The sequence below is a fragment of the Musca domestica genome, unplaced genomic scaffold, assembly GCF_030504385.1.
Source record: "Musca domestica strain aabys unplaced genomic scaffold, Musca_domestica.polishedcontigs.V.1.1 31, whole genome shotgun sequence".
NCBI classification, from domain to species: domain Eukaryota; kingdom Metazoa; phylum Arthropoda; class Insecta; order Diptera; family Muscidae; genus Musca; species Musca domestica.
In genome coordinates this window covers 8,495,241-8,520,247 of record NW_026712309.1, presented here as the reverse complement: position 1 = coordinate 8,520,247, position 25,007 = coordinate 8,495,241, and the positions used below count along the sequence as shown (strand labels likewise).

General features: G+C 36.2%; 1 protein-coding gene across 2 annotated transcripts; it reads left to right on the top strand.

Moving 5' to 3' along the window:
• Positions 1-5,068: 5,068 nt before the first annotated feature.
• LOC101900624 (death-associated inhibitor of apoptosis 2) lies at positions 5,069-22,949 on the top strand. 2 transcript variants are annotated; one of them, XM_011296698.3, is made up of 5 exons: positions 5,069-5,209; positions 6,071-6,487; positions 6,549-6,988; positions 22,090-22,706; positions 22,761-22,949. In XM_011296698.3, exons 2-5 carry the CDS (start codon positions 6,119-6,121, stop codon positions 22,847-22,849), a joined length of 1,515 nt encoding a protein of 504 aa, XP_011295000.1. In that variant the 5' UTR covers positions 5,069-5,209; positions 6,071-6,118; the 3' UTR covers positions 22,850-22,949. The 2 variants fall into 2 exon arrangements, with proteins under 2 accessions (XP_011295000.1, XP_058980910.1); XM_059124927.1 differs by lacking the exon at positions 5,069-5,209 and having other exon boundaries at positions 5,837-6,487.
• Positions 22,950-25,007: the final 2,058 nt, after the last annotated feature.

Here is a 25,007-nt window from a genome sequence, read left to right as displayed (position 1 = left end):
GTAGCCAATCTAATTAATTTTAGCCTGCTAGCATAAGAAGGCAAAACAAAATCACTATTCCAATGTAAACCTCGTAAGGCAAATAGCAGAAACTGTTTTTGCACGGATTTTATTTTATCTGAATATATTGCATATTGAGGATCCCATATAACAGAACCATATTCCAATATAGGTCTAACAAGAGACGTAAATAACTGTTTTGTTATATATGGATCAGAAAATTCTTTGGCCCACCGTTTAACAAAACCTAAAACACCATTTGGTTCATTTACCATTGTTATTACATGGCTTAAAATTTAATTTTGGATCCATCAAGAGGCCTAGATCGACAAATGAATCTACAGTTGATAATGAATGACCGTCAATATTATATTGTAATATCAGAGAAGAAGATCTGGAGAAGCACATATTCTTACATTTGCTTAAATTTAACTCCATACAATTTAACTTGCACCATTTAAAAAGGCTATCTAAATCGTTTTGAAGTAAACTGGCTCGTTTATCACAATTATGGGAAATGAATAATTTAACATCATCTGCGTACATTAACAATTTCGAGTAATTTATGGAATTTGGTAAATCATTGATAAATAAAAGAAAGAGGACCGGTCCAAGGTGACTTCCTTGCGGAACACCCGATGGAACGTTAATCGTTTTGGATAGATACCCTTCAAACAAAACTAGTTGTGATCTATCTTTTAAGTAAGATGATATCCATTTGACTAAGTTTGTGTTGAAACCCATATAATTTAATTTATATATTAGGAGTTCATGGTTAACCCTATCAAAAGCTTTACTAAAATCAGTATAAATTGTATCAGTTTGTTTACGCTGAACAAATCCTTTTATTACTGTTGACGTAAATTGTATAAGATTTGTTGTAGTTGAAAGACCACTACGAAAACCATGCTGATATGGACTCAATATAGATTGAATTTTCTGTGAAATTACTGCAGTAATTAATTTTTCAAACAATTTTTGTATGGCACTTAATTTTGCAATTCCTCTTTAATTTGACACATTAGTAAGACTACCAGACTTATGTAAAGGTATAATATAAGATTTTTTCCAGAAAGTAGGAAATTGACCAAATTTCAGTGAATAATTAAACAATATAGTTAACGGAAGTGCTAATGTTTCTGAACAATATTTAAGAATTATATTAGGTATGCCATCAGGACCTGGACATTTAATCGATTTTAAACTACGCAGACTATTGTACACATCCTGACGTTGTAGAAAAGGCATACAAATTTGATCAGCCTGTGATAACTTATAAGGATACGAATCTTTAATTTGGCAAGATGTACTGGAATAGGTTGTGACAAAAAAATCTGCGAAACATTCAGCAATATCTGTGCCTGTGACAAATTCTTTATTGTTATATTTCAATACTGAGGGCTTTGAGGAAACTTTTCGTTTTAGATTAACAAAATCATAAAAAGATTTAGGATTGGATTTAAAATTATTTTTAATCTTGTCTAGGTAAAGATTATACAATCTACGAGACTCTAAAGTATATTTAGATCTAGCAACAGAGTAATTAGTGTAGTCTATTGTTAAGCCTGATTTTTTATATTTACGAAAAAGTTTATTTTTAGAGTTTTTTTAACTTGATAACTCAGAGGTTATCCATGGATATTTATTTGAATTTTCAACTCTATTGGTTGGAACACATTCCAGTTTAAATCTATTTAAAATATCATAAAATTTATCAATTACATATTCTAAATCTGTATGGCTGTTACATAGGCACACAGAAGCCCAATTTACGGAGGAAATGAGGGTATTAAATTTTCGAAAATTAGTTTTTTTGTAATTAAGGACAGTTTTAAATGAGTCGGACTGACTTTCTTCAATTACATAACTGTGAGTCATGGAGATATACAAAATTGGATGGTATATATCTTCAGGAGTGCATATTGGAGGAATTCTGAATATATCAAAATGCTGTGTTATATTTACAAACGCCAAATCAAGAATTTTGCCGAGGGAATTTTTCACACTGTTTATTTGATAAAGATTTAAGTCACACAAACTATTTATAACATCAAATGTATACTGGGTACTGTTCATTTCGGATGGCAAAGGAATCAAAGCTTCAGAATCTGGCATTGGAAGCCACCTAATGGAGGGCATATTAAAATCACCAAGGATCAGAATGCGATCGGAATCTTTCATTTTTTCAGTGATTAAATTTATTGCTGATTATAAATGTCAAGTGAAGATGAAGGGGGAATATAAGAGCAAGTTACAAACAATTTAGATATGCCCAATTCAATGGAAACACCAACAAATTCTATATCAAGAAAATCATTTAGATCAATTAAATTAGTGGTATATTTGGTATCAACTGCAATAAGGACGCCACTACCTTTTTTACAAACACGATCTTTTCTAAATATTTCATATTTTGAACATAAAATTTCACTATTTAATATAGATGTTTTTAACCAAGTTTCGGAGAAAACCAATACATTATAATTGAAACCAATGCTATCAGTATATAAACTGGTTAATGTTGTATTAAGCCCCCTTACATTCTGATAGCAAATAGAAAATGAGTCATTTAGTTTTTTGGCACCGAATCTGGTCTAAGAGGCAAATGAGCTAAATTATCGGATCTCTCCACAAATTCTTTAATAAATGCCCTAGCAGGCCAAAATTCTTTTAAAATCAACTGTACAAAAATATTTTCAGGCACAACGATTTTGAAAGAAGATCTACTTTCAGAAAATGCAGATCGGAGCTTATAGCATCTCAAAAAGTAATCTCCCTCAATTTTTGATTTTATATAATACATTATGTCATCGGCCGTTGTTTCTGGCGCAAACCTTGTTGCAAATATCATTTTCATGGCGGGAGCCATAGATAATGATCTTTGGACAGGTTGAGTTTTGCCAGTAGTACTAGTTATAAGTGAAGGAAGTAATAATTCCTGTATGTTACGAGTAGATTGGGAGGTTTTCTTAGAAACCTCACTATCAATACTCATAACTTCAGGATTATTTACCCACTTACCTATACCGCTGTTATCTACCGGAACTGGGTGTGTAACAACACTGGCATACGACTGTTCACGTCCAGTCTCAGTTGCTTCAGTGGTATTAACTGAAACCGGTTGTGGAATAGTGTTCTCCACAGAAACTATTGCTTAGCGACTCGGCACTCCCTTAGTTGGTGCCTTTTTCGCAGCCCTTTTGCGTTTCTTGCCAGAAACTGACGGTGACGACACAAACTCATCTAATTCTTGGTATTTCTCAAACAATGTAGAGAAATTCTCGAATCTGAGTGATAGTGAGGAAAAATCTTTTTTCATCGATGTCAATTCCGACTGCAATTCCTTTACAAAATTTTAAAAGTCTGCAGAGAGTTTCCTACATTGCACACAACACCAACGAACACCAACATTACTTCTAATTGTGTCTACAACTTTTGCATTAATCCTAGCACATTTTGCATGCCATTGATTAAGACAAAACCAACAGGTAACACACAATTCATCCTCTGCAACAATATTACATAATTCAAAAGGGCACGAGATTTTTTATTTTAATTATTATTTATTTTAATTATAATTATTTCTTTTTTAATACACAAATTACAGCTATATTTTTCAAGATTAGATCTGTAGCAAGAATTTTTTATTTATTTATTTATTTTATTCTTTTTTAAATTCTTTTTTAAATGTTGGCAACTCTTATGAGATCACAAACAAAACAAGACGATATGTTACAACAACTAATTAGCTAATGTAACAAAAGAATGAGGATAAAAGGAGAATGTACAACTACACAATTTGAAAATTGATATTACTTTAAAAGACAAAACAAAATTTTAAAACACTACACCAATTATCACTTTGAGTTACAAAATCACTATTGAACACTTTAATACACCTTTTTACCAGATTAATTAATTTAATAAAACATATGTCTTAATTTTTTTTTCAAAAGCACGGAGCACCACTATTTTTTGACACTAATCACAACAGGGTTGCCAACTTTGTTCGTTTGAGTGTTTTGTGAATTTGAGGTCAATCTTGTTCTTCTACAAACATTTTAAATTGAGGACATCTTCTGCTATTTTGGATCTTTTTAAGTTTTCGAGATCTGTAAGGAACCTGCAAATTGTTATACCACGCTTGACTCCTGTGTTGGAAAAATCTTTCTAAGTAAGAAATGCTTGCATTTTCAACAATCTGCCACCTAATCTTAAGACATTTAATTCTTCCCTAAAATGTTATAAACGTAAATTATATGCTCATTTCGATATTGTTTGAAATATATGGTATTCTTGTGTTAATTTGTTTTTTTTTTCGCTTGCATAGTTGATTTATCTAATTCTTCAATGAATTCTGATTTTTGCTCACATTTTTTTTGTTAATTTTTTTTATTGTTAATATGATTTTTAAGATTAATGATGTTATGAATAGTTTAGAGTAGTCATGTATAGGAGTTCTTTGAACCATCAATCAATTGTTAATTTTGTTCATTTTTTGTTAATTTGTTTTAGTGTTTAATTTTAAGTAAGTCTTTTATAATTAATTTAGAGTAGTCATGTATAGAAGTTTTTGGAACCGTCCATGGCCATGTCGGCTAGGTTGTACTGTACAACTTGAAAATAAATAAAAAAATCAGTTTTATGATTTCGATTTTTTTAATGTGGTGCATGTCGTACACTAGGATTTTTTTATTGCTCCGATTGCGGAACGCTACGATTATCGTTGTGTTCCGGTACAGTATCACTAAAATATTTTTTTTAGTGATACTGTACCGGCACGGTGCACTATGTTTGTGTACTGGTTATTTTCGAACACTGAGAGCGAACAATCGACTATTAATAGTCGATTACACGGTTTTCATCCAAGTCCATAGTCGAGTTTCAGATTTTTAAGCACTTAAAGTCGATTATTCGATTAATCGGAAGTCGACTTACCTATCCCTACTCTCCGTGAGTCGAGTACTCGGTTTTCAACAAAGTCCATAGTCGAGTTCGGCTAACGAGTTCGGTCAAGCAGCTTATATGTGTGTGTCCATGTGAGTCTAATTGGCTTTCGTCGGCTACACACATTTGTTGTCGGCTCTGCTTGATGGAAAATCAAAATATTTTGATATTTCTATTTGCGCAAATCTATTTGAACGTCTCCATTACTGTTTGTCAAGCAAATTCCCATTTGTGTTGTAACGTTGAGGAGTAAACATGAATAGTAAGTGCGCGGACGAAAAAAAATTTACAATAAAATTTATTGAAATGTACCAATGCCTTGATGCATTGTGGAACGTGCGGACAGACGCGTACAGTAATAGGGATGAGAAGAAAAAACAATATAATATACTCCTTGATTTTTATAAGGAACAGTACCCCGATGGTACTGTTGAAGATGTTAAAAAAAATAAATATATTAAAAGTAAATATCCTCAAAAAATTTCTGTAGTCATCAAAACTACTCATTCGCACTCCTTTAAGAGGTTTTCATGTGTAAATCTTTTGCGCTGTTCATACCACTTTTTCATCCATATTTTCTTTTTCATTTCCAATTTAACACAACTGCTGTCACGAGAAGCCACTCATCTTCCGACGACGACATGACTGCACTCAACGAAAATAATTACAAAATGAATGTTTGACAATCTTGTTTGTACATCTGCGGGCAAAATACGAAGTTACACACTAATACATACGCACTTGCTTGATGAAAAAATTTGAGCGTCTCCAGGGCACTTTAAGTTAAGATGTTCAATTTTCTCATGTCTCATTCGTAAACAACAGAGTACCCCGAGTCTTTGCTTTCGTTTATTTTTTTATCAGGTATTCCTTTGTGGCCTTCATATTCGTTTCGTTGGGACGTTTTTCATTTTTGTTTCCAATGCTCTCATAATTCGCTCTTCATTGTTGCGCTGTCGGATTTTCTCGTCTCCATAAGCTCCATAAGTGGTGGAATTGTACTTCCAAATTTCCATAATATACATAATATATATAATTTTTTTAATTTTGTAATAAAAGAATAAAGTGGAAATATATAAACAACTAAATTGTTGTTGGAACGTCTTGTTGTTGTTCTTAACAGCATATGGTATTCTTTTGACATCGAGTCTAATTGTCAAATTCCTAAATTATGAACTCTGAAGAAGAGCGAATAAAAACCTTTGCCTCTTGGCCTGTCAATGCGCCCGTTTATCCACTAGTATTAGCCCAGAATGGTTTTTATGCGACAGGAAACTTTCTTGAAGCAAGCTGTCATTGGTGTAACTGCTGTATTAGCGACTGGGAGTACGGTGATGATGTGCAACAAAGACATTTGGCAGTTAGTCCTCACTGCGAATTTGTTAGAGACAATGCTAATTGTGGAAATATACGAACACAGGAATTTCCACACACAACTTCAGACGTTGACAATGCCTCTGCTCAGATGACTTCTGATACACAACAATCGTCAGATTTGATGATAGAAGCAAATAGATTGGCAACATTTAGAAATTGGCCGGTATTAAAAAAATATACATATATCTATACAAAATTGATGAACATTTCTTTTCGTTTCGTAGAACCCAAACATTTCTCCTCAGTCTTTGGCGAAAGCTGGATTTTTCTACCTGAATCGATCAGATCAAGTTATGTGCGCTTGGTGTAAAGGAGTAATTGCGCAGTGGGAAAAACAAGATAACGCATTTCAGGAACACCGTCGATTTTTTCCCGGTTGTCCCCGCGCTCAATTAGGACCTCTGATCGAAATGGCTAGTGCTGGAATAAGAGATTTGGGCATTCAACAAATTTCTCCCGCAAAAAATCCCAAATATTCCTCTTTGGATGCTAGACTACGTACCTATACGAACTGGCCAATTCCCGATATCCAAAAACCCGAAAGTTTGGCTCTGTCGGGGCTGTACTATCAGGGTGTAGATGATCAAGTTCGTTGTTTTCATTGCAATATGGGATTACGTTCTTGGGAGAAAGAGGACGATCCTTGGTTTGAACACGCGAAATGGTAAGTATTGCCATAAAGTATGAAACAAGTACAGTTTTGACCTCCCTTACCGACAACTTCGAAAATTTTTCCGAGGGTCGTGAGTACGACGCTAGTCCATACTTCCCGAGCTATAGGCCCCTAAGGTTTTCCAGTGTGTAAGACCAACCAAGGTAATTTAGGTATCAACACCACGCGATCCAAAGTTTTATTAGTCAACATGTGTAGCTGTTACAACATTAACAACAATTTTTTTTATTTTAACAAATCAATACATAGAAAGCTTTCTACATGGTACCTAATCGAAAGATTATTATAAATAAGACTCCTTGGAGTACAATCATCGCTCCACATGTCTGTCGTGAATGAGATTTCTATGCCGTCGATATTACAAAACTGGAAATATTTAGAACTTTAATGTGATGTTTCCCAAAAAATTTTCCTATATTTATAATTTCTTGTGCATATTTACGAAAGCCCTCTCCCAGAAAATATATGTAAAAATATTTCAATTTACGGACACATAAACGGGTGAATTTAATTAAAATGTCTTACTTTCAGTAACATAGAGTGGATGCAAAAACTTGCAATGGCTCCAAGATGCTTGCGGGCTTTTATTAAGCAAACCAAATGTAATGAGAATAAAAATGGAAATACTCACTCACTGTTCGCAATAATTGAGATTAATGTGATGACGATGATATTTTGCACCATTCTTAAATATGGGAATGTTCATCAATAAATAAAATAAAAATAGCACAGTAAGAAAACTATGTTCTTTTTTATATATTTCCGAACGTTCCCAGGCCTCACATTCCCACCCCTCCTCCTTTACGCAGGGATCGCGTACACATCATGATCCCCATCATAATGGGAATTTAGTAGGAAATTGAAAGCCAGCTACAGAATCTAATTCATCAGCTAGTTTATTGCTATTATTGCTAAAAATATGTTCAAATACTGCATGAAAAAATGGTAGAAATTCGTCGTATCGGACACGTACCTAGTTATTGTGACATAAACTGGCGTGAATGGGTTACCTCGTAAATGCACAAAGTCAATACATTTAGATAAATCACTGATTTGCAAAGAGAGTATATTGCGGTAACCCACTAATTTTTTGCATCACTGATTTGCAAAGAGAGTATATTGCGGTAACCCACTAATTTTTTGCATTTGTTTCTCTCGTTTTTACGAAAATACATTTTGGGTAGATTTTGGTCGTCCTTATATTCTCTTTCGATTTTCGTCTTTAGTATGGCCTCAAAGGGAGTCCAACAATTTATCATGATCGTGACACATAGTGCGGATCGATTTTTCAAGAGGGCAGGAACAGGTACTACTCACTGCACGACATGCTCCCACCTATAGTTGCGTAGTCGGTGTTAGGATCTATCTGTAGGTTAGAGTCTTAAAATTATCTGATTTGGAAAACCCTTGGGTCGCAAAGAGAAAATCTCATGCCTACTTAAAAAAATATTAATGGATGCAGAAAATTGGAGCACTTTAGAAATTGTTCCGGATTGAGTCGACGCGGCGCAGAAACGTAGTTCCCAGCGGTCCACTTCTTCGTACTCTTCCCTGAGATGTTTGTATTCTGCTAAGCTCCAGGTTTAAAAATTCGGCTAATGGGCTCTAACCAGAGATCTTCTGGAGTGGGTAGATTTGGTGGTGCGGTGGGTAGATTTGGCGTGCAGCGTATTGTGCGGGCCTTTAACACACGCCCGGCAGACGTCACGTACATCTTCGTTAATTCTTACCCAATACGAATTAAGACAACTGCACCGTCCTGAACGTAATTGCGCCAAACTACCCTGGTTTGTTTAGGCTACTGACGTTCTTCAGCTGCAATGGATGTGGGTGGACTCCGAGGATGGCATTCATACTGTAATTGCTGATGGCATCTGCGACTACATCGGTATGAATGCCACTCAGACCTGCCTGATAGGCTTCTTGATCTAGAGTTTCTCTTATAGCGTTAGACATCCCTCCCTAGATCATGTATGTCCTTTCTGACACGCCTGGATGAGAGAGTTATATCCACCATATGATGGCTGGGATGACTGCCACGGTAACATCCAATTAAGTACTGCAACGAAAGCCTATGATTACGCTGACCTAAGGGAAGGACTTTCGCCTCCTCGGCTTTCGCTCTCTGTAGCAGTTTTCAGGGCAGCATTTTGACATGTTCACCGCGTAGCACTAGTATTCGCAACCACACTGGAGCCCATAGCTGACCACAGAGCGACCTATCGCGTTATAAGAGGCCAACAAGGTTTCCTTGTCCGCGGCCCATGTGCTGCCGGCTAGGGCCTCGAGAACCTTGTTCCTACTGTTCATCTTGTCGCAGATAGCTGTTGCTTGTGCGGACGATTTGAACATGCTGTCGAATGTGACCCTTAGAATCTTGAGGTTATTAAATTTCCCTCGACTTCACATTCGGCTGTATTCGCATCTCCGCAGAGGATGTGGTAAAGAGTGTGGCCCGTCTCACATTCCTTGCGTGAAAGTATGCGGAAAGCTCCGCGAGATATCTCCTTTCACATATGTCATCAACCAATCATCCGCATACGTTACTATCTCTATGCCGTCTGGAGGGCGAGGAAAGGTAGTGGTAAACAGTTCCGGAGTTAGTTCTATTACAGGCTTTGAATTTCTTCTTCCGGAATTTCACATTCGACAGGCGTCCACACATATAGTTGATTATCCAACGTTTCAAACATGGCCGTAGGATAGTTTTCTGCATGTCCTCAAACAGTGTAGCATAATTAACCGTATCAAATGCCTTTCATAGGATAAGGGCTACCAACACTGCTCTATCACACGGCTTGTTCTGGTGCAATCCTCTACTAATATGTGTGGAAATGGCGTCTAATAATGTTGTGGACGGAATCCGTGCTGAAACACCGAAAAAAGGCAAAAATCATGTCACCAATAATGATGCAACGAGACAACAAATAAAATTATAAAGTTGATATATGCGATTGCAGAATTATTTTTGATGAATTTCAATAACAACAATTGGAGACGACTATGAAATATAACAAATTACCATATTAACATTACCTGCTACTGGCAAAACTCAACCTGTCCAATGATCATTATCTATGGCTCCCGCCATGAAAATGATATTTGCAACAAGGTTTGCGCCAGAAACAACGGCCGATGACATAATGTATTATATAAAATCAAAAATTGAGGGAGATTACTTTTTGAGATGCTATAAGCTCCGATCTGCATTTTCTGAAAGTAGATCTTCTTTCAAAATCGTTGTGCCTGAAAATATTTTTGTACAGTTGATTTTAAAAGAATTTTGGCCTGCTAGGGCATTTATTAAAGAATTTGTGGAGAGATCCGATAACTTAGCTCATTTGCCTCTTAGACCAGATTCGGTGCCAAAAAACTAAATGACTCATTTTCTATTTGCTATCAGAATGTAAGGGGGCTTAATACAAAATTAACCAGTTTATATACTGATAGCATTGGTTTCAATTATAATGTATTGGTTTTCTCCGAAACTTGGTTAAAAACATCTATATTAAATAGTGAAATTTTATGTTCAAAATATCAAATATTTAGAAAAGATCGTGTTTGTAAAAAGGTGGTGGCGTCCTTATTGCAGTTGATACCAAATATACCACTAATTTAATTGATCTAAATGATTTTCTTGATATAGAATTTGTTGGTGTTTCCATTGAATTTGGCAAACCTAAATTGTTTGTAACTTGCTCTTATATTCCCCCTACATCTTCACTTGACATTTATAATCAGCATTTATCAGCAATAAGTTTAATCACTGAAAAAATGAAAGATTCCGATCACATTCTGATCCTTGGTGATTTTAATATGCCTTCCATTAAGTGGCTTCCAATGCCAGATTCTGAAGCTTTGATTCCTTTGCCATCCGAAATGAACAGTACCCAGTATACATTTGATGTTATAAATAGTTTGTGTGACTTAAATCTTTATCAACTAAATAGTGTGAAAAATTCCCACGGCAAAATTCTTGATTTGGCGTTTGTAAATATAACACAGCATTCTGATATATTCAGAACTCCTCCAATATGCACTCCTGAAGATATATACCATCCAATTTTGTATATCTTCATGACTCACAGTTATGTAATTGAAGAAAGTCAGTCCGACTCATTTAAAACTGTCCTTAATTACAAAAAACTAATTTTCGAAAACTTAATACCCTCATTTCCTCCATAAATTGGGCTTCTGTGTGCCTGTGTAATAGCCATAAAGATTTAGAATATGTAATTGATAAATTCTATGATATTTTAAATAGATTTAAACTGGAATGTGTTCCAACCAATAGAGTTAAAAATTCAAATAAATATCCATGGATAACCCCTGAGTTATCAAGTTTAAAGAATTCTAAAAATACTCTGTTGCTAGATCTAAATATACTTTAGAGTCTTGTAGATTGTATAATCTTTACCTAGACAAGATTAAAAATAATTTTAAATCCAATCCTAAATCTTTTTATGATTTTGTTAATCTAAAACGAAAAGTTTCCTCAAAGCCCTCAGTATTGAAATATAACAATAAAGAATTTGTCACAGGCACAGATATTGCTGAATGTTTCGCAGATTTTTTTGCCACAACCTATTCCAGTACATCTTGCCAAATTAAAGATTCGTATCTTTATAAGTTATCACAGGCTGATCAAATTTGTATGCCTTTTCTACAACGTCAGGATGTGTCCAATAGTCTGCGTAGCTTAAAATCAATTAAATGTCCAGGTCCTGATGGCAAACCTAATATAATTCTTAAATATTGTTTAGAAACATTAGCACTTTCGTTAACTATATTGTTTAATTATTCACTTAAATTTGGTCACTTTCCTACTTTCTGGAAAAAATCTTATATTACACCTTTACATAAATCTGGTAGTCTTACTAATGTGTCAAATTATAGAGGAATTGCAAAATTAAGTGCCATTCCAAAATTGTTCGAAAAATTAACTACTGCAGTAATTTCACAGAAAATTCAATCTATATTGAATCCATATCAGCATGGTTTTCGTAGTGGTCTTTCAACTACAACAAATCTTATACAATTTACGTCAACAGTAATAAAAGGATTTGTTCAGCGTAAACAAACTTATACAATGTATACTGATTTTAGTAAAGCTAATATATAAATTAAATTATATGGTTTTCAACACAAACTTAGTCAAATGGATATCATCTTACTTACAAGATAGATCACAACTAGTTTTGTTTGAAGGATATCTATCCAAAACGATTAACGTTCCATCGGGTGTTCCGCAAGGAAGTCACCTTGGACCGGTCCTCTTTCTTTCATTTATCAACGATTTACCTAATTCCATAAATTACTCGAAATTGTTAATGTACGCAGATGATGTTAAATTATTCATTTCCCATAATTGTGATAAACGAGCCAGTATACTTCAATACGATTTAGATAGCATTTTTAAATGGTGCAGGTTAAATTGTATGGATTTAAATTTAAGCAAATGTAAGCATAGGTGCTTCTCCAGATCTTCTTCTCTGATATTACAATATAATATTGACGGTCATTCATTATCAACTGTAGATTCATTTGTCGATCTAGGCCTCTTGATGGATCCAAAATTAAATTTTAAGCCATGTAATAACAATGGTAAATGAACCAAATGGTGTTTTAGGTTTTGTTAAACGGTGGGCCAAAGAATTTTCTGATCCATATATAACAAAACAGTTATTTACGTTTCTAGGCTTATTTGTAGAGGAACTAGCTGCTAGGTGTGCCCTTCGACTCAATGAACTGGGACAATGGCGGAGTCAATCCATCGGACACTCTGTCATTCTTAAGTATGTGGAGAACGTAAGTAATCAGGCTATAGCTAGTGACTATATACTCCCTAGGCACAGCTTTGAATTACTCGACATCCGCGTACCAAACAGGGATATCTGGTCCCGTGGAACTCCACCTTTTAACGGTATAGCTGTCTATACTGATGGTTCAAAGATGGAAAGTGGAACGGGGGCTGGAGTCTATTGTGAAAGTTTAAGTATCCAACGATCTTTCAGACTAAACAGCGATTGTAGTGTTTTTCAGTCAGAATGGCCAGAGAGCTGTTGGAAAACAGAATCAATGAACGGGATGGACCGGTGACTATATATGTCGATAGTCAAGCGGCCCTAAAAGCTCTAAATTCTTTTATAATCAAATCTATGGCTGTTCTGGAGTGCAAGATTGCCCTGGAAAAGGTAAAGTCGTTTGTCAAGCTCTGTTGGGTTCCTGGACACTGCAACATTTCTGCAATGAATCTGCAGATGAATTGGCCGCGAATCTGAGTCAGTAGATCTAGAGATTGAGAACTCAGTGAAGCCACCTTTATGCCACTTCTTTCAAGTACTTCATAATCACTATCTTGGGAGATTTCAACAAAACTGGCTATCTGGAAGGGAATGTAACATCTCCAAAAAGATTTGGCCAGTGAACTCAGAAAAGAGATCACGGTCACTCACATCCATGACGAAGTTGGACCTGAAGCTTGTGGCGGGTCTAATTACAGGTAATGACCTGTAAAGGCCATGACTTCAAAATGAGGGGGGGGGGGTGACGACACTGAATACTGCAGGCTTTGTCAAGATGAGGAAGAAACAGAAACGGTGGAACACTTACTCTGTCACTGTCCTACCCTGATCGGAGTAAGACATAGGCTTCTAGGTAAGCAAATTCTGCCCGATTTGTCATGCCTCTCCGAAACCGAGCCAGTAGTTATTCTTTAGTTAGCCAGAAGACTAAAATGGCTAAGGACGACACGCTGACTACACCGTGGATGCAAACCCACTAACTCTTTTATTTCCTATCTATTCTACTATAACCTCCTAACTTTTTCACATTCATTTTTTCTAAATTAGGATGATCACAATGGGCCAATAGGTCTCCGAGTGGAGTGGTTGTTTTTACACAACCACACATCCTTTAACCTAACCTAACCTACGTCCCTTGTTAGACCTATATTGGAATACGGTCCTGTTGTATGGGATCCTCAATATGCAATATACTCAGATAAAATAGAATCCGTGCAAAAGCAATTACTGCTATTTGTCTTACGGGGTTTACATTGGAATAGTGATTTTGCTTTTGCTTTCTTATGCTAGCAGGCTAAATTAATTAGATTGCCTACACTTAAAAGCAGACGTATTATGTTGAACTCCATGTTTGTACTAAAAATATTAAATGGTGATATACCTTCAGATTTCCTAATCTCATCTATTAGAATGTAATGTTCCGTTTAGATCTAGTAGATACTACCAATTATTATATACTGATTTTCACCGCACGAATTATTCAATGGGCGAACCGCTTAGTAAATGAATTTAGATTCTGTAGCTGGTTTCCAATTTCCTACTATATTCCCATTATGATGCGTATCATGATGTGTACGCGATCCCTTCTTAAAGAGAGGTCGCCTCCTCGGTCGGCAGGGGTGGAAATGTGAGGCGTGGGAACGTTCGATAAAAAAAGTGAGATGTCCAGATGGGTTAAGTTTGTCTAAATGAGTGGTCTAAAGGCATTTTTCCTTAGAGTAATCATATGAAACATAAGTCTGGCCACTGAGATGAGTTTTTCAAAATAGGTTGTCTAGAGGCATTTTCGATTCTCTTTCCAAATATGAAAACCACAAAGTTGTATAATTGACAAATTTTTTTACTGTGGGTCCAAACCATTATATGAAATATAAGTCTGGCCACTGTTTCATTTCTAGATTTGTTTGCTTTGTCAAAATAAGTGGTCTAGAGGCATTTTCGATACTCTTTCCAAATATGGATACCAAAAAGTTGTATCCTTCACCATTTTCCCACAGTGGATCCAAGCCAATTTTTCCTCAAAATAACTATATGAAACATAAGCCTTACCTTTGTGCGATTTCCTAATGGGTTTGCTTTGGCGGTGGCCTGGAAGCGTTTTCGACGGTCTTTAAAATGTGGACACCACAAATTTTCATCTTTGACCATTTCTTTACAATGCACTATGGGGCAGATAGCATGTGGTTGAGGCAAAAATCATATTTTGAAGTTAGTCATTTGAATAAATAATTAATGTAATTATGTTCATAACGCTTTCAAAACCTTAAAAACAAAAAAATTACAACCTGGCAACAATTCACGGCTTAATGTAAAGTGACCCGTTACAGCTTACAGCGCACACGGTTCATGCGTTCATTTTGCTTTTGATTTCGTGCTGTGCAGACAATTTCGATAATGGACGATACATTTTGGCGATTTTGGCCGTGTGCTTAAAAAGAAAGAAAACGAAAACAGTTCAAGAAATAATAGAATCTGGATGAAAAAGTTTTACGAACAATTTGAATTCTCGCTCAAAAATTTGTTTAAAAAATATTTTAAGAATGAATAAAAACAATACCAAATATCGAGAGGTGCCGTTATATAGGGGCTATACGAAATTGTATAGAATCGCCGACTTGTTTCGCAAGTTATGAGAGAAATAAGTATTGGAAATTGTGACCCTTTGTGGGTGAGGTACCAGAAGGCGTTGGTTGATATTTATTATCTTCACAACAGATCTTGCGTTAGCAAAAATGTTTGAATTTGTGAAATTTGAAGAGAGTTGGATGCTTATTTCGCTTTTTTGTGCGTTTTGTTTTTCAAAATCTTGAACCCTATGCGGGGGAGGTACCAGAATGAGTGCATCGATATATCCCATCTTCACAGCAAATCTTGTGTTAGTAGAAATAATTGGATGTGCTAAATTTGAAGAGAACTGGATGCTTATTTTATGTTCGTTTTGGTTATTCAAAATTTTGACCCTTTGTGGTGTAGGTACCAGACGGAATGATCCGATCTCTACCATCTACATAACAGATCTTGTGTTTGTAGAAATAATGGGATGTGTGAAACATGAAGACAACCGGATGCTTATTTCTAATTTTATGATCGTTTTTGGTTATTCAAAACTTTGACACTTTGTGGGGGAGGCACCAGCAGGAATGGACCGATGTACTCCAACTCCGAACTCGATCTAAGTTTGACAATAATATTACGATGTACCAGGTTTAGATCAAATCGGATACTCAATTCGAGAGTTATCGTGCGCACCAGCCAGCCATAAGGACATCGCTAGATCGACTCCAAATTTCCTGAAACGGATTTGGTCCAAAGAGACCTAGGGTCTAAAACTGCTATTTCGATGAGGCACGTTTTGGCCGTAAAAAAGGTCAAAAGTCGGGCGAGCCCCATTTTATGATACCCTACACCACTACGCTTATTAAGTAGAGCTATCCGCAATATAAAAAACCTTTATGTAGGACATTTATGAGGAGTAGATCATACCAACTATGATCGTTTTTGAATGCATATTATGACTTCAGAGCAGTTTAGGTGGAACATATATTCTACTGGGAATGGGTTTCCGCTAAATTAGACCGATTTTCACCAAAATCCATCCGGACTGATGTATGTCGTAAAATCGGTGGAATATATATATATGGGAGCTATCTCCCAATCTGAACCGATCTCGATAAAATTTGGCAAAGGTTTTTTGGGTTCTATGAGATATTTGACACCTAATATTGTTGTAGATTGCATATTTATGGATTGCATATGGATGGATTTAAACACCAAATCGGATGAAACATATATATAGGAGCTATAGCAGACGCACTGACATGCTTAAATCGACTAAGAAAGTTATTCTATGAGGAAACAAATGCATAAAGACATAATGCCCACTATGTGGTGAAGGGTATAAAGTTTGTACCAGTTTGCACATTTTAAACAAATCCATTTTCAGGTAGCTTAAGTCTGACTGGAAAATCAACGATAACCCACAAATGTAATAAACTAGATTTTAGCAATGTGTGAATTGAATATTATCGACAAATATTTTACGGAAAAGCTAACTAATAACGCTTATGCACATATTAAACTAATAAGGTTAAGAAACAAAGGGTCGTAAAGCATTTTTTTACAAAATAAAAAGTATTGTTGGCTCAAGACAGAGTCTTCAAGTAGTAGATTCATCTGATCCGTCCTTATCAACTACATATTTTAACGAGAGCGAAAAAGACAAAAGTCAGGCTTGGCCACAATGTGATACCCTATATTAGTTACTATGCATTCTTAGTAGATCTTGTAGCAAAAAAAAAAAAAAAAAATAACGGGTGCGAAAAAGCCAAAAGTCAGGCTTGGCCACAATATGATACCCTACCTTAGTTACTATGCATTCTTAGTAGAGCTTGTAGCAAAAAAACTTTACTTATATTGTGTAATTATTCGAAGTAAATATTGTCAACAATGATCTTTATTGAGTGCATAATATGGCATAAAATCGGATGAAATAAATATATAAGGAAACTATATCTTAATCTGAATCGTTTTCCACTAAATTTAACGGAAATATTTTTATACTGTAGTGGCCCCTGTAGGTTAGGTTAAGTTAAAGGATGCGCAGTTACCATATGGCAACCGCTCCACTCGGAGACCTATAAGTCCATTGTGTTCATCCTAGAAGAAAAGGAACGAGTGGTTGATAGAAGGGGTGAAGATAGGAGATAGAGTTATAGAGTATGATCTAGGGCTGAGGAATTTGCGTGTCGTCTGTAGCCACTTGAATCTTTTGGCTAATTGAAGGATTACTATAGGGTCAGTGTTAGAAAAAGAAGACAGATCATGTGACACTAGTTCTCCCACCAGCCTGTGTCTCTCATTAATGAGTGGTGGGCAGTGGCAGAGCAAGTGTTCGACTGTATCGATTTCTTCTTCATCTTGACAGATCCTACAGTAGTCAATGTCCCATTTCGAGGTCATTGCCATCACCTTACAGTGACCTGCGATGATACCCACCACAAGCTTTAGATCAGGTTTCGACAATGACAGTAGCGACTTTGTTGTCTTCTCTGAGAGTGTGGGCCAGATTCTTTTGGAAATGGTGCAACCCATTTCGTCCAGCCCTTTTTGTTGGATTCTCTCAAAGTAATGTCTGTGAATGACCTGTAGGAAGTGGCACAGGTGGTTTAACCGAGTTATATACTTCAATTGTATTTGATTCGGATCCTAGCCTCGCCAATTCATCTGCAGCCTCGTTATCTGGGATGTTATAATGACCAGGGGCCAGTGTTTTGGCCCCTGTAGCTATAAAGGAATTGATTTCGTCCAAACATGGCAGGCTTTAATCTTGACAGAATTTTGTAGTATGATCCAGGACACAACCTAATTGGGCTAAAGTAGAACGGTTGGCGTATTATTTACAAACAAATTAGGAGAATATATATGAGAGCTATATGTTAATCTGAACCAACATCGACCAAATTTGTCAAAAGTATATCTAAGCTGTATCTGATACCTCGTACCGAATATCATTTTTATATATTATATTACGACTCTGAGGGACCTATATCTCAAATCTCAAAAAATTGACAGTTGTTTTTCTCATCATAACTAGCACCTAAAAGCGAACTTTGGAAGGTCTATTTCGTCCAGTGGATCCAAACCAAATTCTCCTTAGAGTGACCATATAAAATATAAGGCTGGTCACTGTGAGATTTTCAGCTGGGATTGCTTTGAAAAAATAATTGGTGCAGAGGCACTTTCCATGCTCTTTCCAAATATGGACACCACACAGTTGCGTCCTTGACCAGTTTCCACAGTATGTATAACATAAGACTGAAGAGTAGAAGTGTTTTCGATGCTCTTTCCAAATATAGACACCACAAAGTTTTAACCTAGACCATTTCCCTAGTTGGCCCAAAACATATTTTTTCTTAGAGTGATTTCCAGATTGGTTTGCTTTGGCAGAATAGTCTAGGAGCATTTCGATGCTCTTTCCAAATATGGACACCACAAAGTTGCAATTCGTTCGAAAAATAGCGTGATATCAAATAAATTTTAATAAAATATCCGCAACCCTGGTTGTATCCAAATGGTAAATGGTTGGAAGTCAAATAACGGCCTCGACTACGTATTTGAAAACAATGGCGATACTGGACGAAACGTTTTCTACGTACAGTGTTGGCAATACCGCTTTGTCAGAAAATGGAAAAAACTTTTCATCGACATTGTATAGTTAAATATAAACGAGGGTCTGAATATTGCAATACTCTTTTGATCTCCCACGATATGGGGCATCATTTATAGAATCTCGATTTTGGGTTTTTAGAAGATTTTCACCATACTTTTTGACGAAATTGTTTGAAGTTTGATATGCGTGTTTATTAATTATTAAAATTATTAAATATTCAAGTGGATCAATGGTGTGGTATATTCCACCCCTATATAACAGTGCCTTCCGATATTAGGTATTTTGATAGCTTCTTCAGTATTCAGTATTGTAGAAATATCTGTAATTTGACGGAGGGAATTAAAAGTCCGACCCGACCAAAAGCATTTTTCAGTTTTGGCAGTCACCTTTATGTATTTTTGCTTTCAATTACGGTTTGTTGATACGACCACGTCTGGGAAATGCTCTTAAGTTGGCTGTGATTTGAAATTTTCAGCAACTCCTGTAAATAATGTCGCTAAAATCATCAAAATACAGAATATAGGGAGGTACCGTTATATAGGGGCTATATAAAGACGTGAACCCATTTACGAACTTAACCAGCCTACTGGCAAAATAAACATGTGTGCAAAATTTTAACCTTCTATCTCAATTCGTTCGAAAGATAGCATGATGACAACAGACAGACAGACGGAGATCGCTAAATCGATTTAGAATTTTACACTGATCAAGAATATGTATACTTTGTTGGGTCTGACATGAGTATTTCGAGGATTTATAGTATGGTGGAGGGTATAAAATGTATATAGCCTATGTTACTTTCAGACGAAAACTACCACTAAATGAAAACCATCATATGGGGCCTATACGAAGACGTGGAGCTGCATACGAAATTTTTTGCCTGTTGTAGTACCCATTAAGATTTTTAAATGGGAAATTCTTAACGATTCCGCCGAATAATGTTGCTGAAATCGTCAAAATACCGACTATCGGGAGGTACCGTTATGTGGGGGCTATACGAAGACTAGGACCTGCATACACAAATTTTTGTCATAGGCTGTAGTACCCATTACGAACTTAAAATATGAAATTTAAATAATTCCGGTAAATATGCATGTATGCAAAATTTTAGCCTTTTATCTTAATTCGTTCGAAAGATAGCGTGATTACAACAGACAGACGGCCCATTCCCGGCGATGAGCTTGCTTGAGGTGATCGACACTTTGGCATTTTTTATTCTAACCTTGCTTTCCAAAATACTACAGACGAAATAGTCCAACGGATTGGTATCCGGAGATTGGCCATTGTGCGCTGGAAATGAAGCGAGGAACCTCATTTTTGTAAACATTGTTGGGTGGCGCGTACTCAGTACGATGGTGCTGAGTCCTATTGGAATGTCTAAGGCCTGTGGCCAAAATGTTTGCGTGTCCAAGGCTTTAATACACCCTCCAGAATATTTTCACGAGCGGCTCACACCATCACCATGGCCGACGCTCGAGTTCTGGTGGTCAACAAAAGGTGCACATTTTCAGTTGACTTCTTTGGCAAGTAAACACGATCATTTTGTTTGTTTACAAACTGCTGGAGAACGAATGTTTTCTCATCAGAGAAAAACAAATTCGGCAGTTCACCACTTTCAGCCAAGCGAAGCAACTCTTTAGCTCTTTTGAGTCTATGGAAGGTATATTAAGTTCGTCATTCCATCAATTCAATTTTGCACAGATCTGTCTTTTGTCTGCAGGCAGGTCATGTTCGAAGAGGGGCTATATCGGTCCACGATATCGTATAGCCTCCATATAACGGTACCCCCCGATATTTGGCATTTTGATTATTTTAGTCACATTTTCTAATGGAATTCTGAAATTCCACAAGAAGTAGTCCCTTCTGTGTACTTTACCCCTGAAAGAGAATTTTCCACAATATCGTATATCCCCCATATAACTGTACACCCCGATATTCGGTATTTTGACGATTTAAGCCACATTTTCCAATGGTATTGTCTGAAATTCCACACAAGGAGTTCCTTGTGAGTACTTTATCCCCTGGAAGATAATTATCTATATAGGTCCACGATATCGTATAGCCCCCATATAACGGTACCCCGTGATATTCGGTATTTTGATAATTATAGCCACATTTTTCAACGGAATTGTCTGAAATTCTGCACAAGGAGTTCTTTGTGAGCACTTTACCCCCTGACAGAGAATTCTCTTAATAGGTTAACGATATCGTATATCCCCCATATAACGGTACCCCCCGATATTCGGTATTTTGACGATTTAGGCCACATTTTCCAATGGTATTGTCTGAAATTCCACACAAGGAGTTCCTTGTGAGTACTTTATCCCCTGGAAGATAATTAGCTATATAAGTCCACGATATGGTATAGCCCCAATATAACGGTCGAGGGGTACCAATATTCGGTATTTTGATGATTTTAGCCACATTTTTTAATGGAATTGTCTGAAATTCCACACAAGGAGTCCCTTCTGAGTACTTTACCCTAAGACATAGATTTGTCTATATAGGTCCACAATATCATACATCCCCCATACATCGGCACCTTCCGATATTATGTATTTTAAAGATTTTAACTGAATTTTTAATGGATTTCATTTTTTTTTTTTTTGAAAAATTTCTAATTCGTTTTAAATGGTGGAGGGTATTCAAATTTCGGCCAGGCCGAACTTCCTGCTTTTTTACTTGTTCCTTCTGTTGCGGTGTAAGTTCTTGCACTTTTTGGAATTTCAATGGCTTTACCCCGAGCTCATTTTTCAATATTTGCCGGTGGGTTTCGATCAAGTCGCTTGATGTACGCTACCAATATCACGGTAACGAGCGATGGTACGAGACACAAAAGATTTATTCAGATTTAAATGCTGGAGTGCTCTAACGATAGCCACTTTTGGTTTTCCAGCCAAATATAAGGAAATCACACTATAACGCTTTAATTCCTTCACGAATAATTTTTTTTGGAAAAAATGCTTTTGTACGCTTCTAAACAATGTAATGAGCTGTCACTGGAATAATTTTAACAGCTGTCGGACGGACAGCTGTCATCTCACCCTATTAAAATTAATTAAAATGGAAAATAACTAGTCACTACTAAAGATAATCTAAAACCATATTTTTATATTCAGGTATCCTATGTGCCAATTCGTACGTTTGGTTAAGGGGACTAAATATATACAAGAAGTTCAGGAAATGACCCGAAGAACTAATACGGCAGAGAATTGCATAACACCTGCTATGAATATTGATGAAGCTATGTTAACCCCTCCAGTCCGGTTAGCACTTGAGATGGGTGTAGATGGGGGTGTTATACGCAACGAGACACTACGCCAACTCAATCACACTGGAAGACCATATGATACTGTTGAGGATCTTTTAAAGGCTGTGTTTGATGGTCGAGAAAATAACGAAGAGCCGAGCATTTCGAATGTAGAAACGTCATGCACGAGTGTCTGTAGAGGAATGACAAACTCAAACTCTGAATCAATTGCACCAAATAATACTGAAGAGGAGGAAAGAATTGTTGTCCCAACTTCTGGAGACAATATTGGAATTGATAAGACATCAATTGAACCCAAATCTATATCAAATCTTAACACATCATCAACATCAAAGGGGGATGATATGCCAATACCAGAGTTGTTATCATTAGAAGAGGAAAATCGAAAGCTAAAGGATGCTCGACTATGCAAGATATGTTTGGATGAAGAAGTGGCAGTAGTTTACCTTCCCTGCGGTCACTTGGGTGAGTATAATAGTATTTGCCGTGGTTTTACAATAAAACTCGTTTTATTTTCAGTGTCTTGCGTTCAATGCGCCCCCGGCGTTGAGCAGTGTCCATTGTGTCGCACAGCCATAAAAGGCTTTGTTAGAACGTATCTTTCATAAGTTTAGCCTATATTTATTTCTCCGCTTGTTAAGAAATGTATTTCAAACCTTATGCATAATAAAGTGTCCATAGTTGCATGTGACATTAAGTGATACATTATGTAAACGTGATTGGATATTATTAATAATTGATATCAAAATTCATTTCATAGAACACTGCAATGTGCGAAGTTTGGAAAAAATCGGAAACCGGTTTCAAATTTTACCGGGGTTACTATCCAGGTAGATGACCGACCATCTCGACTCATCTTGTCTTAAATTGATTTGCTTTATCTTAAATTTAAGCAATTCATTTATTTAAATTCTTTGAATTATGATAATATAACATTATAAGGCTATTCTGTTAAACAAATATATGTATACTATCAAAAACCATTAATATGTAGTCAATTCCCCAAAACATATTGAGTCGGTATACATTATAGATCTGTGCAATTTATTAGGTATTCGATTCGTTTTATATGAGTCATATGTTCTTCAACTTTTGTGTGACTTTCTTTAACTTGTGTGGGGGAGGTACCAAACTATATATACAATAATACTCCATTTGCACGTATTCCAATATTGTGATGTGAAAGGTTTGAGAAGATGGGACATTCATTTTTCATTTTAAGAGGTTTATTGTTATTAAAATTCTCCATTTGGGGGAGGTACAAGAAAAAGTGAATATTGTTTATACTCAAATATGCACTAAGTTTTATCTAAATATTACGTTGTGCCAAGTTGAACTATATCGGGTACTCACATCACTCAATATCAGATTTTTAATTTTTCCCAATCTTTTTAATATTTATGAAGGATGTACCAGAAGTATTTCTATTACTGATTCTCTCTTTCTGGTAAATCCAAATGTGAAGTGTGTGATATTGATCCAACACCGCAAAATTTTGATAAAACATAGGTTAGTATCGAAAATAAACAAAAGGTAAAAAATCAAATGTATGCAAATGTATGTAACATAGATATTATCTTTTTGGTACCGCTCTCACAAAAACTAGTCCAAACTTGGGCCATGGAAATATTTTAGGGAAATTCGTTCGCTTAGCCGGTCATCGATCTGGTAATTGATAAATGGCTACATTCCAATTCTTAAATCCATTTCATTTAACACGAAATATATAAGTATATCAAAGTATTATAATCCTATTTACAAAAGAAGAAGTAATTCTAATAATTAACCGTAAGATCATGAGACATACTTTGTCCAGTTAATTATTTTGCCGATGTTGGACAGCAATGATTTTTAAAAGAACTGATTATCAAATGTATGACTTATACACTAACGTGTGTTTCTGGATAGTGAACACAAATGGTGACTGAACTTCACTCACAATTTGAAGAATAGTGCTATTACATCTAACACCGCTGTGTGATCCGATATTCGATTTTACTGGATAAGTATTTTTACCTTTGTTCTGTTTTGTAGTAGTGCAATTGGCTTGAAAACAGGCTAATTCCTTTATGCAGGGACTATAACATGAACCTATTGTGTGCATCTAACAGCTTCTGCCTTCAAACAAGTCAAGCTTTAAAACAAGTAAACAAAGGCTATAGTCTAGTCTGACTAGAATCAAAGAATCCATTCTCTGTCCTGCTGATAGGAATTCAAAACCATCCATCAAATTTAAGGTTCTGTATGTACTTAGCTACTTTCCTTATATCTGACTATATACGTCAACGAAATCACTATCAATATAAAGGTTCTTTTTATAGGTATGTGATGTTGTTGTTGTTGTTGTTGTAGCAGTTTTACACGTTCTGTTGTTTTTTTTTTCCGACTAATCTGGTTCTTCCTCAATGTCCAGGTTTAGGAATTCTGCTACCTTTATGGGCTGTAGCCATAGATCCTCTGGATGGAGTTGGGTAGGCTTGGCAGGACAATTAAACAAATGCAGCGTGTTGTGCGGGCCTGTATCACACGCTGGGCAGGCGTTCCGCACATCCTCATCAATTCGTGCCCAATACGAATTGAGACGGCTGCACCATCCTGAACGTAGTTGGGCCAAAACTACCCTGGTTTGCCTAGGCAGCCGACGTTCTTCAGCTGCAATGGATGGGGGGTGGACTCCGAGTATGGCATTCACACTGTAATTATTGACTACCTCAGCGACTGCATCAGTATGAATGCTATTCAGACCTGCTTGATAGGCTTCATGAT